This window comes from Heterodontus francisci, chromosome 10 (genome assembly GCF_036365525.1).
Source record: "Heterodontus francisci isolate sHetFra1 chromosome 10, sHetFra1.hap1, whole genome shotgun sequence".
Taxonomy (NCBI): Eukaryota; Metazoa; Chordata; class Chondrichthyes; order Heterodontiformes; family Heterodontidae; genus Heterodontus; species Heterodontus francisci.
In genome coordinates, this window is record NC_090380.1 from 21,474,285 (window position 1) to 21,491,999 (window position 17,715).

Genomic DNA, 17,715 nt, shown 5'->3' on the forward strand with positions numbered 1-17,715 from the left:
CTCAAAAAACTCTGGTGAATTTGTCAAACACAATTTCCCTTTCGTAAAACCATGTTGACCCTATCTTACCATGATTTTCTAAGTGCATTGTTAAGACTTCCTTAATAATAGATTCCAGCATTTGCCAATGACTGATGTCAGGCTAACGGGCCTGTAGTTTCCTCTTTTCTCTCTCTCCCCACCACCACCCCCTTTCTTGAATAGCAGTGTTGCATTTGCCAACCTCCAAACCGCTGGGACCATTCTAGAATCTAGGGAATTTTGGAAAATCAAAACAAGTGCAACCAGTAGCTCTACAACTACCTCTTTTAGAACCCTAGGATGCAGGTCATCCGGTCCTGGGGATTTATCAGCTTTTAGTCCCTTTAGTTTCTCTAACATGTTTACCGTGCTGATATGAATTACTTTAAGTTCCTCACTCTTATTAGCCCCTTGGTTACCCTCTATGTGTGGTATGTAATGTTTTGTTTTCTACTTCCCCATGATAATTTTTCCTGTCTCTGCCTCTCAGGGACCAACGTTTACTTTAGCTACTTTCCTTCTTTTAATGTACTCGTAAAAGCTCTTACAATCTGTTTTTATATTCCTGGCTAATTATGTCCTTTACTATCCTAACCAGTTGAATCCAACTCTCCTGCTCGCTCCCCATACCCTTAAATATCCCACCTAGACTAAATCCACTCTCCTACTCACTCCCCATATCCATTAATATCCCACCCAGTCTAATTCCATTTTCCTGCCCACCACCTTCAATATTCTAATCATTCTAATCCCATTATCCCACGCACACCCCATGCCAGTTAATAACCCATTCAGTTTAATCTAACTCTCCTGCTCACTCCCCATATCCTTTAATATCCCACTCAGTTTAATGCTACTCCCTTTCTCACACCATGCCCTTTAGTTCCCTACCCCTTTTAATAGGGATACAGTAGCCAGTAGTTATGTTACAGGGCTACTAATCCAGATTTTAGAGACATGAGTTCAATTTACAAAATCTGGGGAATTTAAATTCAGTTAATTAAATTAATCTGGAATAAAAAGCTAATATCAGTAATGGTGACCATGAAACTACCAGATTGCCACACCATGTGAATGAATAAAATCCCCACTCTATCCAATCTCACATCCCTGCTACCCAAACCCTTTAATATCTAATCTCACTTTCCTGCTCCTGCCCAATACCCGTTAATATCCCACCCAGCATAATCCTACTGTCCTTCTCAATCCCCACACCCTTTAATATTTCATCCAGTCGAATCCCATTCTCCTACTCACTCCCCATAGCCTTTCATATCCCACCCTGTATAATCCCTCTCTCCTGCTCAAGTCTATTCTCTTTAATATTCCATCCCGTATAATCTTACTCTCCTGCTCACTCCCATTCCCTTTAATATCCCACCCAGTCTAACCTATCTTGCCTGCTCCCCATATGCTTTAATATTCCACCTTGAATAACATTCTCTTGCTAAACATACCCTTAAGTATCCCACCTAGACTAATCCCATTCTCCTGCTCATTCCCCATATCCTTTAATTTTCCATCTTGTTTAATCTCACTCTCCTGCTCACTCCCCATGCCCTCTACCATCCCACCCAGTCTAATCCTCCTCTCTTGTTTCCCATATTCTTTAATATTTATCTTTCTCAAGCAACTCTGTAATTTCTTTTTAAAAGTAATTAAACTTCAACCATGGTTTGTGGTTGTGATTTTAAACATCCTGTGTTATGATTTTTTCTAACCTTCCTTTCATTTAATCTTGAGATTACATTCAATCTTTCCCCTCTTGTTACCATCTCACCAACCAGTGAAAATGACCTCCGACTGTTTACTTTATCCCCACCCTTTATGATTTGAAAATTTCACTTTGATCATCCCTGAACCTTCAGTGTCAGAACATTTTCAACGAGCAAAGTATGATACAAAAGGCATTATAACTGTTTTAAAAATCAGAGTCTTTCCCCACATTTGAATTTATAGTTTTTTTTAATTGAATTTATATATTATTTTGTACACAGTAACCTCACATATGGTGACAAGAAATCTTAGGAGAAGAACTTGGGTCTCTCTTATTTCACTTAGTTTTTGGTAATAATATAACTTTAAATAAAATACACTTCAAAAGAACGAAACCTGTATTAATTAAATTTTTAGTGAATTCAAACATGAGGAAACGTAAGCCTGGAAATTGATGTTTGTGATGTTAACAAAAGAACACCGAGCACATCCTGCTAACATTCCTCCATTAGTTTTGAACAGGCACCCAACTCTTTTAAAACAGTAGCAGAGAAATGGGATTTGAACGCACTGGTTTAGGCATCCTGTCTAGCGAGAACCTCCAACATAGGGCTGTCAAACCTCCAGGATTGCCCTGGAGTCTCCAGGAGTTAAAGATGAATCTCCAGACCACTGCCGCGAACAAAACCCGGGAGAAAAATCATCGGGGCATAAACAAAAATTATGTGTTTTTGTTTCATTTTCTTTGAACACATGTAGTGATCAAAATATCGGAAATGAGGAGAAAATGCATTTTGACTGGCAATCAATTATTATCCAATTGGGTGACAAGAGTCTGCTGGTTTTCCAATTGGTGTGGGGAGGCGGTGGACATGTCAGGTGACACGGTTGGAGGCTGGAGGTTATGTGATGAAATCTGCAGGAATACATGCAGAGTTTACAACCACGACTCAACAGAATGGGACATGCCAGCTCTGGTGATACCTCTCTGATGCGGCTAGATTTCCAGCTTTGGCGTTATTTGTATGCTAGAGGCCTCTACCAGGGACTGCCACTGGAATCAGTGGCAGTGGGCCTATGCACAAGAATGTGTGTACAGCCATAGCATAAACCCTCACTGCTGGCAACAATTCCACTCTTGCCACTAGGGGCTGCTACACAGGATTGAGAGTAAATGTTAAGAGTCCATTGAGTATGAACTGCATTGAAGTTTTATAATGATGTTGTGATGACTGAATAAATTCTCGTAAGACATATGTAGGGTACACACATTCTGTTGTCACAACCTTTTGTCACGCTTTTGTGTCAACATTTCCCATTCAATTTTGCCATTTAATCGTCATATTGTAGTTGCAGTCTCTGTCCACTAGGTGACATTGTGGGCAATTTACTAGTAAACTGGCCTTTAGAAAAGTACAAAATATTATGAATGAGGAATGCAAAAGAAAAACCCTTCAAAGAATGAGGAGTGCAGAATGGAATATTAGAGCAAGAAGGGAAAGATTATGAGTGAATTGGATGCCTGTCTACCTGTAGACATACGAATAATTTGTACCATTTAACAGACCAATGTCCCTTTTGACCTGCACTGTCCAAATATAGAATAGGTAAAGAGGAGCTTCACTCAAACCCTAGTAATGTCAGGTGCTCTGAGCGGTAAATAAAGCTGTTTTCTATCTAATTCCAAACTAGAGGGGCATTTATTAAAATCCACGGAGAGTAGGAGTAAGTTCAGTTAATGTTAATGAATGGCACCACATTGCTTTAGTGTTTCGCTTGCAGAAAGCTTTGTGTATGATCGATTCATTTACAGCTCTCACCACTTAAATGTGTTTCAGATCACATGAGGTTTTAGATAATCAAGAATAATGATGGAAGAGGGAGCAGGTTGCTTTAGAAACACAAAAGCTTTTTGGTTTCTCAAAAGATAATGCAAATTTGTAGCTCCTCTTGACAAACGACACTTGATTAAATGATTTTACTTGCAGAAAAAAATTAAACTAAGACATGCGGTGACATGAACCAATTGGGTCCAGATCTGGACACTGATCTGACAACATGCTGCAAACCTTGGACTGTGATGTGAACGTGAATATTTTCCAAACTCCATTGCACTAACCTATCTGTATCTTTCAGGAGTTAACTGGAGTATTTGTAATGTTCCCTTAACAGAGAATTAAGGGAGATCTTGTGTGTAGCGAGTTTTGACTTTAATTTGCAACCAGGAAAAAAAATACTGTCCAAATTCTGACCTTCCACATGATGAATAATTTCAGTTAAACTGCTAGTAAAGATATGAGATTTATACTTATGTCACTTCAGGTGAAAATACCTGGGAATAATTCACTCGTGAAATGCTGAGGTAAATGTGTAAAATATGTTGTTTATTGAATAGACAGATACCAGTGTCTGTCATATGTCTGTGAATTAAATTCAAATGCAGGATTGATTACGATACAGTAGGGCTTCACTGGCACTGTTCTGTCAGATTGAGCAGAGCTGTGGTGACTCAGGAACATGTTAGGAATAAAGTTAAGAAAATGCACAAAAGCCTCAGGCTCTATCGACCAATACAACATAGTAATAAAAATCCAATGGAAGAGTAAAAATAGTCATTAAAAATATACTCTGGATTTTAACTTTGTCACCATATGCAAAAATTACTGGTGGATTATGTAATTATTGGTGAGGATGTGAGTATGGTTGGAAATATATTTTGTATGATTATTTGGTCAGGTGCCCAAACTGTGCTCTCCCCGCATCCTGAAATAAAAGACAAGGACAAATCAATAATACAAAATCATAAATGAATAAATAAGGGTTGTGTGTTCTTCTAAAATATTTGGCTTCCAGGGGTTCATCAAAACATTACATCAAACAGAGATTATTATGTGAAAGCCGTACTGCCACTTTAGCTGAGTTTGTTTTCTCAGTAAACAATTGCATAAAACAAAAGGGCATTCAGCCAATTAAAGCACCTTCAGACTCTGTACCATTCACCAATCAAAACCCACTCTCCACCCCCAACATCATTCACCAATCAAAACCCACTCCACCCCACACCATTAACCAATCAAAACCCACTTCCCCCACAACATTCACTAATCAAACCCACTGCCCCGGACCATTCACCAATCAAAAACCAGTTCACCACACCATTCACCAATCAAAATCCACTCCCTCCACTATTCGCCAAGCAAGTCCAATTTTCCCCACGATTCACGAACTAAAGTCCACTTCCCCAGACCATTCACCAATCAAAACCCAGACTGCCAGACCATTCACCAATCAAAGCCCTCTTCCCCACATCATTCCTGAATCAAAGCCCACCACCACAGACCAGTCGCCAATCAACACCCAGTTCCGCATATCATTCACCAATCAAAAACTACTCCCCCACTATTTTCCAATCAAAACTAACTCCCCACAGCATTCACCAATCAAAGCCCACTTCCCCACACCATTCACCAATCAAAACCCACTTCCCCATATCATTCACCAATCAAAGCACACTTCCCCACACCATTCACTAATCAGTAGCAGTAATGGAAATCTGGAACTCTTTCCCTCAACAGGCTATGAATGCTGGGTGAGTATTGAAGTTTTCAAGACTGAGTTCAACAGATTTTCACTGGGGAAGGGATATGGATCAAAAGCGGGTAAATGAAGTTAATGCGTAGATCAACCATGATCTAATTAAATGGCAGAACACGCTTGAGGGGCTGAATGGCCGACTGTACATTCTAATGTTCCTCCTACTCCTTGACTTCGTCCTCACCACTCTGCCTGTTGCAGATGCATCTGTCCATGGTAGCAGTGACCACTGTCCTTGTTGACATGATGTCCTGTCTTCACACTAAGGGCATCCTCCATCAAGTTGTGTAGCAGCACCACGAGGCTAAATGGGATAGATTCAAGCAGATCAGCAGCTCAGACTGGGCATCCATGACATGGTATGGGCCATCAGCACCCACAGAATTGTATTCACCACAATCTGTATCCTCATGGCATGGCATGGCATGGCATGGCAATGGCATATCCCCCAGTCTATCATTACCATCAAGCCAGGTGACCAACTCTATTCAATGAGAAGAGTATAAGAGCACGCCGGGAGCAGCACCAGAGGTGCCTACCTGGTGAAGCTACAACACACGAATACAGGCAAGCTAAACAGCAGCATGCTATTGACAGAACTAAGCAATCCCACAACCAGCAGATCAGATCTAAGCTCTGCAGTCCTGCCAAATCCAGTTGTGAATGGTGGTGGACAATTAAACAACTAATGGGAGGAGACGTTTCCATGAACATTCCCATCCTCAATGATGGGGGAGCCCAGCACCTGAGTACAGAAGACAAGACTGAAGCATTTGCAATAATCTTCAGCCAGAGGTGCCAAGTGAATGATCCATCTTGGCCTTCTCCTCAGGTCCCCAGCATCACAGAAGCCTGTCTTCAGCCAATTCGATTCAGTTCAGGTGATATCAAGAAACGGCTGAAAGCACTGGATACTGCAAAAGCCATAGGTCCTGACAACAACCTGGCTGTGGTGCTGAAGACTTGTGCTCCAGAACTAGCTGCACCCCTAGTCAAGCTGTTCCAGTGAAGCTACAATATTGGCATCTAATCAACGAAGTGGAAAATTGCCCAGCTATGTCCTGTCCACAAAAGCAGAACAAATCTAATCCGGCCAAAATTACTGCCTATTTGTCTACTCTCAATCATCAGCAAAGTGATGGAAGGTGTCATCAACAGTGCTATCAAGCAGCACTTGCTCAGTGATGACCTGCTCACTGATGCTCAGTTTGGGTTCCGCCAGGTCCACTCAGCTCCTGACCTCATTACAGCCTTGGTCCAAATATGGACAAAAGAGCTGAATTCCAGAGGTGAGGTGAGAGTGACTGCCCTTAACATCAACTCCCTTCCTAACAGCACTGTTGGTGTAACTACACCATAGGGACTGCAGCAGTTCGTGAAGACGGCTCACCATCACCTTCTCATGGGCAATTAGGGATGGGCAATAACTGCTGGTCTTGCCAGTGACACTCACATCCCATGAATGAATAAAAAAAAGTACCATTCACCAATGAAGTCCCACTCTCCCGAAATTAGTCACCAATCAAACTCATGTGGGAAATCGGGAGGGCAGTGGGGGGGGTCTGAATACTCCTAACGGAGACCCCTGATCTGTAGTCCTGCTTGAAGTCTGTTAATTGGTTGGAAAAGATAGCCATCTTGTTATCAACGACCAAGGATCCACAATAACCTCTTTTCACAGATGCTGACTTACCTACCGTGTGTTTGATGCATTTTCTGTTCTCATTTCACTGAGTTGCCATCTCGTTGCAAACTGGTTACTGGTGATACACCAGATCTGATTTAGTTTTAGAAAGAGAGTGCAAAAGTCACAGCCAGTAATGGGTGTAGCTGGCTGTGTGAGAAGATTAGAGTGGATTAGACTGCTCTTCCCCACAGCACAGACACTCTAACCTTATCTGTAGTTAATTGTTCAGCAGCATATTGTACATCCCAATCTGTGAAAAGGGATGTAATACGCAGTAAAATGGTTTGAAGTGGAAGTTACAAGTCGTTCCAAGAAGCAAGTTACATGTTGTTCTGTAAAAATGCTGGCGTCATTCCTGCTGGCTGATTATAAGGACAATAATGCAAAGTAAAACGTCAGTACATGGAAGCATGGGTTGTAGAATCAAACTCACGTTTTAGACTTATCTGCTTCCTGATTTATAAAAGAATCCCTAGTGTTGCCAGTTTAAAGAATCAGGTGTGGGCTTTGCCATCTGTCAAGGGTCAGTTATGGGACACCTACTCACCCTGTGCCAATCCAATCATGTTGTATACATGAATCACAGCTTCTAAAGAAACCTATCTGTCCCAAAAATTAAGATATCACCAAATAAATAGAAGTGTGAAATCCCACTTATGATATGAAAGTTTGAGAAAAGTGATGTCTGGTATCTGTATGATTTTAAAATCCTGATTACATTTGAACCTTGAAACGACACCACAAAGTTTCCAGTAGTTCACCCTGAGGGAATCATCTTGTTAGATAAAACCAGGAATGAATTGCTTGGATACAGTATTATAAATCATTCGAACAAATATCTGAATTTCTGAATGGACTTAAGGAAAGGTTTTCACAGATTGTTGCAAGTCATCATAATATACTCAGTGCATAACCAATGCGGTAGCACCTTCAGAAGCATACAGTACATACAGTTACATATTTACAGACTTATGGTGTCAACATTAGTTGTGTGTAGAAACTGACCTACCTGCTTATATGGGCATTTCGTTAACGTGCAGTAGTCACCCTGTAAATCCCAACCTGCATTTTGTAGTACATCATTCGCCTTTACTCTAGCGAAAAGTTTCAACAGCTTGTTTAGGAGGCAAGTGTGCACCAATGATCAGTAATTATAAGCCACGCTTTGCTCATAATTGATGCCAAATAAATACAATTTGCAATGACTAACAGGAGGAGAATTCCTCGCCAATGAAAAGTCAGTCTAGCTAAAAAAAAGTACCTGATGAGTGTTGTGCTAAATCGGAGGATCTGTATATTGGGATTGAGTGTTCTCTTGTTATTTCTTTTCACTCTGCCAACTGGCTCAAATCCCAGCTCCTCAGTATGTGCTTGTAGTCATGTGCAGGATAATGAGGTAAGTTACATTTGGTGAATGATCTAATTTGATTGATAAGATGTTTGAAGTTTAAGTGCCTGCCTCCTGTGATGATGTCTCATGGGGAAATTGTCTTGTGTGCTGCTGGTAAATCATCAGACTGAGCATGTGTCCAATTGCTTTGCTAGGAACCCTGAATGCTTAGTGAAACAGCAAGTGCCCCATTCGTTTCATAGCCCATCCAGTCTCTGTCAGCTGAATGAACAGGAGAGGGACCTGAAGTCAGGTTTCAGGAGCCACCATAGCCTGATACTAAATTACTGGAGAGCTCCGATTACACTCGGAGGGCCGGTTCCTTAGCGTAAGGTCCATTGACAAGCCCTGTGTTGAAATTTGTCGAACCCTGGGTTTGTTCTGGACATTTTATACTTTACATTACATTTGATAGAGTAAATAAGGAGACACTGCTTCCAGTGGCAGGAAGACCAGTGACCAGAGGATACAGATTTAAGATAGTTGGCAAAAGAACCAGAGGCGGGGGATGAGGAGAAATTGTTTTACTCAGCAAGTTATGATGATGTGGAATGTGCTGCCTGAAAAGCAGGTGGAAGCAGATTCAACAGCAACTTGCAAAAGGAAATTGGATAAATACTTGAAAAGAAAAAATTTGCATGGCTATAGGGAAAAAGCAGGGGAGTGGGACGAATTGGATAGCTGTTCTAAAGAGCCAGCCCAGGCACGATGGGCCAAATGGCCTCCTTTTGTGCTGTATAATTCTATAATCTTCCTATTCAAAGTTCGGACTGGACATGTAATTTTAACTGCAAAATTAATCAGAGATATTTCATAGTTCTGTTTTCTCTGGGTTGTACTCAGTCACTGAACTATAACAGTATCGGGTGTCAGTGGGACAAAGGTTTCCCAGAATAATCTATTGGATCTCAAAATACAAATTCTCAGAGGTAAAAGCAATGAGTAAAAAGCCCCCTGAGATTGACACATTGCCTCTTGTTGTGGAGACTGGTGCCCAGCCTTATCAGGAGAACTTGAAATCTAGCACAGGCCAATCAAGCACTTTCATCTTAGAATTATTCAACTAATTAATGAAATACTCCAGGAGAGGTCATATAATCAGCCATGCGGTTCTTCCCCGATATCTTGCAGTTCCCAAGTGCATAAGTGATATTCAAACTTGCCTACCCGAAGGATTTTAATGGTGCAGGTAACATCTAGTGCATTAGGGCCAACATCACCACTAGATCATCCAGCTCTCATTTGGAAAGTAGTCATCCCAGTTCAGCAAAGTGAAAATGAGCAGATGAATCATCTAATGCATGCAGTTCCCCTGCTCCATCCCTGGAGTGTCCGTGAATGTTCAGCAGCACCTGCCTGCTAGTCTCAGTACCCTGGGTGGCTCCGTATAGGCTAAACTATGAAGGGGTTCATTCAATAGGATAAACATAGAGATGTTTCTACTTGTGGGGGAGTCCAAACTAAGGGCCATAAAATATAATACAGTCACTAATAAATCCAATAGGTAATTCAGGAGAAACTTCTTTACCCAGAAAGTGGTGAGAATTACCACATGGAGCAGTTGAGGCAAATTGTATAGATGCATTGAAGGGGAAGCTAGATAAGTACTTGAGGGAGAAAGGAACAGAAGGAATTTTTGATAGGGTGAGATGACATAAGGTGGAAGGAGGTTCGTGTGGAGCATAAACACCAGCATAGACGTGTTGGGCCGAATGGCCTGTTTTCTGTGCTATGTAAAAATACCAAGAGGTGTCAAGGTTTCTTCTTGCTGACACTTTTCACTTTCTCTTCCCCTATCTCCCGCGCCCCTGCCCACAAAGCTGTATTCCGTCGGCCCATTTTCGCCCGTCCCACCTACACTTTCACATGTTCACCCTCTCTCTCTCTCTCTCTCTCTCCCTTCGCATCGTCTGGCTACACGTGCCCATCAGACCGAGGTGATGTGGTCAACCACCCGCGTGCCGTCCAGGTCCACCATCTCCATGCACTCAATCTCCTCATGGTTGTCGGGGCTTTTCCTTTCCGCTCGCTTCTTGGAGGGCGGCACAAAGGTCAGCATCACAGGTAAAATGGCAAAGCAGTGGAGAAAGGTGAAAAGCGCTATTAGAAACAGACACCTGAATAGTGTGCAGATCAGATTAGAAGGCACGGAAGTAAGTGGGATTATACCGACCATGTAGCAAAAGTTGCTTTGCAAAATGGCCACTCCATGCAGTTCCAAAGCATTTTTAACCCACTTCGTCCTTGTTAGGTCTTTGCCCAAGACAAATGTAGATATGAATGGTGCACAGTTGTCGATGGTGTAGTTTATCCCATAAATTAAGCAGAGGACAGAGATACAGTCCAGTTCCACGTCCCACAGCGTCATGAAGCCAATAACTCCAAACTCCACTGAGGCTACAGTCAGAGTGAGCCAGACATTCACCAATGAGTTTGCTACCAGGAAGCCAGAGAAGAAGAGAACAAACAGTGCACTGATGCACGAGTTCTGCAAGGGTGCTCCCACTGATGAAGCATACCGATCCATATAGATAAAAGATGGGTTGAAAATCATAAACTTCACTTTGTATGTTAGAGAGAGTTTCCTCAGTGTCTCCAGCAGATCATAAATCTCTTCTCTGGTGTTCTCTGCTGTCTTGGCCACCAGGTACATGCGTGAGGCCACCACCTCTAGCTCATTGTTGGGTTTCCTCACCAGTATGACATCATCCAAGAATTGGGTGTACTGTGGAGTCTTTAGGAAGGAATTCCGCAGGGTTTCCAGGAAGTAGCTTCTGGACACTGCAGCGGTAACATTCAATTTTCTAAGGTAATTTAAATACGTTTCAAACCAAGATATTCTAACAAAGCCCCCAGTGATTTCCAACAAATCCTCCTGAACACTGGCATTCCAGTACTCTATCGGTTCATAAATATAAAAGCCAATGACTGGGCTATAGCTGGTGAAATACCTCTGCTGGACAGTGCTGTATGAGACAGTGCGAGACTCAGTAGCCACCACATTACTGAGGTCCAACCCTTCGCTGACTTGCAGGTAGCCCATTAAGGCAAAGGAGATATAAACGAGATAAAACAGAACCACAAAAGGCTTGACGTAAGTGTTTGTAATCCAGTCACAATAATATTGCTTCAGAAACCAAAGCAGGAATTGATTTTCATAGGGGCTCGTGTCAGTCGGACCTGCTGCCTCCTCGCTAAATTTGGACATCATGATAAACCTGTACCAGGCAGGTTTAGCTTGTAGATCATCTGGTTTGGGCACTTTTCTGCAAAAGATACTGTGCTGGTAATTATTTTCCAAGTAACCAGTGAAGACCAGATTGGAGCCATAGAATGCCATCAGGTAGAGGTAGTTAAAAAGCACGGATATGCACGTGTTAACACAGAATTCTTTCACTGCTTCAATGTTGGTGAAGGGGCTGGCACCAATGCCAAACGTCACCATGTACATAGCAGTGGTGAGTGTAATGGGCAGCATGGTATCAGCATACACACTAGCAATCCTCTCCTTCACATGCTGATCCTCCATGGTCTCCCTCCACGACGAGAGCATTTCAAACATGCCATACAGTCCATGTCCTGAGAAAAGGAAGACAGAAAGGCTTTGATTAAAATCAGAGAATTAAAAGCTAGCGCCGGGCCAGAAAACTGCTTGTTGCACAGTGAGATCTGGGGTGGATCCTCACGCACTGTCCAAACTCTAACCACCAGGCCCTTTCACACATCCTACACTAAAGGATCTGCACAGGCCCAGCTTTGTACCCTTTCAAACTTGATATGGCTGTTTCATGTGTGGGTCTTGTTGATCCTGCCATGTGCACATCAAACAAATCGGGATCAATTTTAACCTTTGGCTGAAGAGATCCTGCCTCCCCCCACCCACAATTTTGAGGCCGCCATCTCTCTTAAATTTGTCAGTCAAACAACTGGAGGTCAAAGGGCAGCAGTGGCCCAGATTATTTTTATAATCATCTGATAAATCCTGAGCGCAGGAGTGCTATTCCGGGGCCCAGCAAAAGAGTTTGACACCTTTGGATGGGCCTCTTCAGTTCCATCACCCATGAACTGATCAGAAGTAATTGGGGTCCTGTTAATGTTGTCGCACCCCAGTTTCAAAGAGGCCTATCACATGAAACAGGGCAGCTGGTGGTAGGCCCCTTTCAAAATGGTGCTGGCGTTAACCATTAGCATCAGCCTAAGGGAGTGACAATTGACCCCATAATGTGCCAGCTCCCAAACACTTATGTATTATTGTCCTAAACACCATTGTGACTACCCCCAGTATTTACTATTTTACTGCACAATTCAACATATTGCATTTATAATTAATTCCGAGGTTCCTTATCATATAATATTTTTAAGGCGGGGGTAGAAAGATTCTTGTTAGGCAAGGGAATCAAAAGTTATCGGGGGTAGGTGGGAGTGTGGAATTCAAAACACAAACAGATCAGCCATGATCTTATTGAATGGCAGAGCAGGCTAGAGGGGCCAAATGGCCTACTTCTGCTCATTGTTCATATGGCTCAAGGGATCACAAGGTTGTGCATTCAATTTTTCCTTGGTGCAGTGGACTGCATTGAGGCCTCCAGACTACTCAGGATCACCAAAATATTATGTAGGTGGTTCCCTACACTTACAGCCACATACTGCTTGAACAGGAGACTGTCATTGTTTGGTGGGAGACCTGTCGGAGATGTCAGTCAAAACAACACTAACCACTCATGGCTCAGTTGGGGGTTCAAGTCCCACTTCAGAGACTTGAGCATAAATTTAAGCTGATACTGCAGTGCAATACTCAGGGAGTGCTGGAGGTGCTGTCTTTCAAATGAAACATTAAACTGAGGCCTTATCTGCTCTCTCAGGTGAGTGTAAAACATCCCATAGCACTATTCTGAATAAGAGCAAGGGAGTTCTCCCCAATGTCTTGGCCAATATTTATTCCTCAATCAAGATCAAAAGAAATGATTAATTGGCCATTATCATATTAGTGTTTGTGGGATCTTGCTACGTGGAAAATGGTTGTTGCGTTTCCTACATTATAACAGTGACTACACTTCAAAAGTACTCCATTGGCTGTAAAGTGCGTTGTGACGTCCTGAGGGCAAGTCTTTCTTTCTTAACACCATTTTCCACTCTCAAATGTCAGCTCCTCTACTGGGAAGACATTGGGCATTGGACATACACAGTTAACAGTGTACACATGCTGGCACTGACATTGAGACAAATGTGCACCGCTGGCCCAGATTTTCTTGCGAGAGTGAGATCGGCGCTGTTCATTGCACTCTCAGTTTATAACTTTCTCCATTTCCAATTCGACATCACAGACAGCATGGTGGCTAACGCGAGCAGGGCGGCCAATGGCTCTCAGCCCAGCAACATCTCGATTTTAAAGTTCTGGAGAAATCAAACCACTACTCGGTGACCAGTGCTATTATTTTCTAGTCTAAGTGGAAGCAGTGAGAAAGCAGGTATCCATCGAGGAAAGAGACGATCGCAGTAGGTTTTCACGGAGATGGAACTGTGATAATTAACTTTAACTGTTTCGGTGAGGGTAATGGAGCAGCGTAAATAGCCCAAGACATTTTGGCATGGCCTAATTATTATACAATTTTCCTGCAAAATCGACACCAGAATAATGGTGTACAGTGTAGATGCATCTTTACTATGGCACAGGCTTTCAAACACCTACAAGCCATGGGCCTCAGACACCTGCAGATCACATAGTTCAAACTGCTAGTAATAGAGGGTGGAAATGTCTTTGAAATTGCACTCAGGGGTACAGATAGTGAGGGTGTAAAATTAATACCTGATATAAATGCAGGGGCAAGTGTATTAAACACACAACTATGCTTTGCCCGAATTTCCTTGCTCTTTCATGCCTATCGACTTTTGGGTCCAAGCACCTGAATGTATCTCAACTTGTTGTAGTGACTGCCCCTGACACTTCTTTTATTCATTCAAGGAATGTGGGTTTCGCTGGCAATGCCAGCAATTATTGCCCATCTCCAATTGCCCTTGAGAAGGTGGTGGTGAGCCGCCTTCTTGAACTGCTGCAGACCGTGTGGTGAAGGTACACCCATAGTGTTGTTAAGGAAGGGAGTTCCAGGATTTTTACCCAGCAATGACGAGGGAACAGGGATCCGTTTCCTAGTCAGGATAGCATGCATCTTGGAGGGGAACTTGCAGGTGGTGGTGTTTCTATGCGTCTGCTGCCCTTGTCCTTCTAGGTGGTAGAGGTCACAGGTTTGGAAGGTGCTGTCGAAGGAGTCTTAGTGAGTTGTTGAAGTGCATCTTGTAGATGGTACACTCTGCTGCCACTGTGTGCCAGTGGGGAGGGAATGAATGTTTAAGGTGGTGAATGGGGTGCTAATCAAGCGGGCTGCTTTGTCCTGGATAGTGTTGAGCTTCTTGAATGTTGTTGGAGCTGCACCTATTTATGCTGCCTTGATGTCAAGGCCAGTCACTCTCACCTCACCTCTGGAATTCAGCTCTTTTGTCCATGTTTGGACCAAGGTTGTAATAAGGTCGAGTGATCCTGGCAGAACCCAAACTGAGCATTGGTGAGCAGGTCATTGCAGAGTAAGTGCCGCTGATAGCACTGTCAAAGAACCCTTCCATCACTTTGCTGCTGATCAAGAGTAGAGTAATAGGTGGGAATTTTGTCTGGATTGGATTTGTCCAGCTCTTTGTGGACAGGACCTATGGGGCAATTTTCCACATTGTTAAGATGCCAGTGTTTCAACTGTACTGGAACAGCTTAGCTAGGGGGCGTAGCTAATTCCGGAGTACAAGTCTTCAGCTCGACAGCCAGGATGTTGTCAGGACCCATAGCCTTTACTGTATCCAGTACCTTCAGCTGTTTCTTCATATCAAATTGGCTGAAGTCTGAAATTTATAATACAGGGGGACTCATGAGGAGGCCAAGGTGGATCCTCCAATCGACACATCTGGCTGAATGTGGCAAATGCTTCAGCCTTGTCTTTTGCACTCATGTGCTGGGCTTCACCGTCATTAAAGATGGGGATGTTCACGGAGCCTCCTTCTCCAGTTAGTTGTTTAATTGTGCACCACCATTCACAACTGGATGTGGCAGGATGGCAGAGATTTGATCTGATCTGTTGATTGTGGGATCGCTTAGCTCTGTCTATAGCATGCTGCTTCTGCTGTTTAGCATGCGCGTAGACCTGTGATGTAACTGCAGCAGGTTGGCACCTCATTTTTAGGTACATCTATCTGATGCTCCTGGCATGCTCTCCAACACTCCTCATTGAAGCAGGGTTCATGCTCTGGCTTGATGGTAATGGTAGAGCGAAGGATATGCCGGGCCAGGATTTCTTAAGATTTTCTTTATTCATTTACTGAATGTGGGCGTCACTGGCAAGGCCAGGCATTTATTGCCCATCCCTAATTACCCTTGAGAAGGTGGTGGTGAGCCGCCTCCTTGAACCACTGCTGCAGTCCATCTGGTGTAGTTACACCCACAGCGCTGTTAGGAAGGGAGTTCCAGGATTTCGACCCAGCGACAGTGAAGGAACGGTGATATATTTCCAAGTCAAGATGGTGTGTGACTTGGAGGGAAACTTGCAAATGGTGGTACTCCCATGCGTCTGCTGCTCTTGTTCTTCTAGGTGGTAGAGGTCACAGGATTGGGAGGTGCTGTCAATGGAGCCCTCTTTCACTGGTGTACAGTAGTCAGTTTCTTAGTAAATTAAATACATTTTAATATTAAAAAGCTTTTAAAAGGTGCACCTATCATGATCCTTGTGCCTGAAAAAACACACACCTCATTTTAAAAGTCTCCCCAGAAGGCCACAAACAGACAACAATTATTGGAAACTCGCCATGGAAATCCTGGGGTCTGGTCAGATTTTATGAGCGGGCTAGCTTCCAGCACAATATTTATTAAACAAACACAAAAGGCTGCGGAAACTTGATTTATGTTGGACGTAATTTGCATTTGAAATTCCTCAATATTTTGTGTGATTTGGCCAATTTCGATTGACGGAAAACCAGCAAAACCTAGCAGAAATTCCTGACTGGTGTTTTTTTTTATTCATTCATGGGATGTGGACGCCGCTGGCTAGGCCAGCATTTATTGCCCATCCCAAATTGCCCTTGAGAAGGTGGTGGTGAGCTGCCTTCTTGAACCACTGCAGTCCACGTGGGGTAGGTACACCCACAGTGCTATAAGGAAGGGCGTTCCAGGATTTTGACCCAGCGACAGTGAAGGAACGGCGATATAGTTCCAAGTCAGGATGGTGTGTGGCTTGGAGGGGAACTTGCAGGTGGTGGTGTTCCCATGCATCTGCTGCCCTTGTCCTTCAAGTTGGTAGAGGTCATAGGTTTGGAAGGTGCTGTCAAAGGAGCCTTGGTGCGTTGCTGCAGCGCATCTTGTAGATGGTACGCACTGCTGCCACTGTGCGTCAGTGGTGGAGAGAGTGAATGTTTGTGGATGGGGTGCCAATCAAGCAGGCTGCTTTGTCCTGGATGGTGTCGAGCTTCTTGAGTATTGTTGGAGATGTCCCCATCCAGGCAAGTGGACAGTATTCCATCACACTCCTGGCTTTTGCCTTGTAGATGGTGGACAGGCTTTGGGAAGTCAGGAGGTGAGTTACTCGTTGCAGGATTCCTAGCCTCTGACCTGCTCTTGTAGACATAGTATTTATATGGCTACTCCAGTTCAGTCCCTGGTCAATGGTAACGCCTTGGATGTTGATAGTGAGGTTTCAGTGACGGTAATGCCATTGAATGTCAAGGGAAGAATGTCAAGGGGTGTATCTAAAGTACAGTCCCCACCTCTTATAATGGGTGCATTAGCATGAATGCAATTTGCCCACTATACAGGACAGTCAGTGTGACATGGTAGCACCATTTCAGTAATCAACAAAAATGATCCTTCTGTGTAGCAGAAATTAAACTACAGTCAAACTCCATTCTAACTTACAGTTTTTGTAAACTGCTGTCAGTTTACAATCTCTAACCCGACCTCAATTAGAAGGACTTAAATACACAAAGAGGAGTTGAACATTTAACCAGGGGTTATTTACTTGTTTGTTCTGTGTTCACTGCATCTCACCAAACTGGAAACCAGTGAATAAGCAAAACTGATTCTGCCTAAAATAAACAAAGCTCTGAAGAATTAAGAAATTGACATGAAAGCAAATGGATAAAAACACAGCTCAAACCCCCACAGATGACACAGCTTGAACGCACATAGATCACCCACTCAAATCCCTACAGATAAACCCAAACGCAGACAGATAAATTCAAACCCCCACAGATAAACAAAAACCCACACAGATAAACA

The 17,715-nt window shown here is 43.2% G+C and overlaps 1 protein-coding gene across 12 annotated transcripts in view; it reads right to left on the minus strand.

The window, feature by feature from the left end:
- Positions 1 to 17,715, minus strand: part of ptchd1 (patched domain containing 1) — a 207,588-nt gene that overhangs the window by 38,201 nt on the left and 151,672 nt on the right. For 5 of the 12 annotated variants that reach the window (XM_068040206.1, XM_068040209.1, XM_068040208.1 and 2 more), the window contains exon 3: positions 5,516 to 11,987. In XM_068040206.1, coding sequence (XP_067896307.1) covers positions 10,336 to 11,987 — 1,652 coding nt within the window. In that variant the 3' untranslated portion in view covers positions 5,516 to 10,335. Of the gene's footprint in view, positions 1 to 4,410; positions 11,988 to 17,715 lie in introns of those variants that run through there. The other 7 variants (XM_068040212.1, XM_068040214.1, XM_068040215.1 and 4 more) reach the window with 7 other exon arrangements.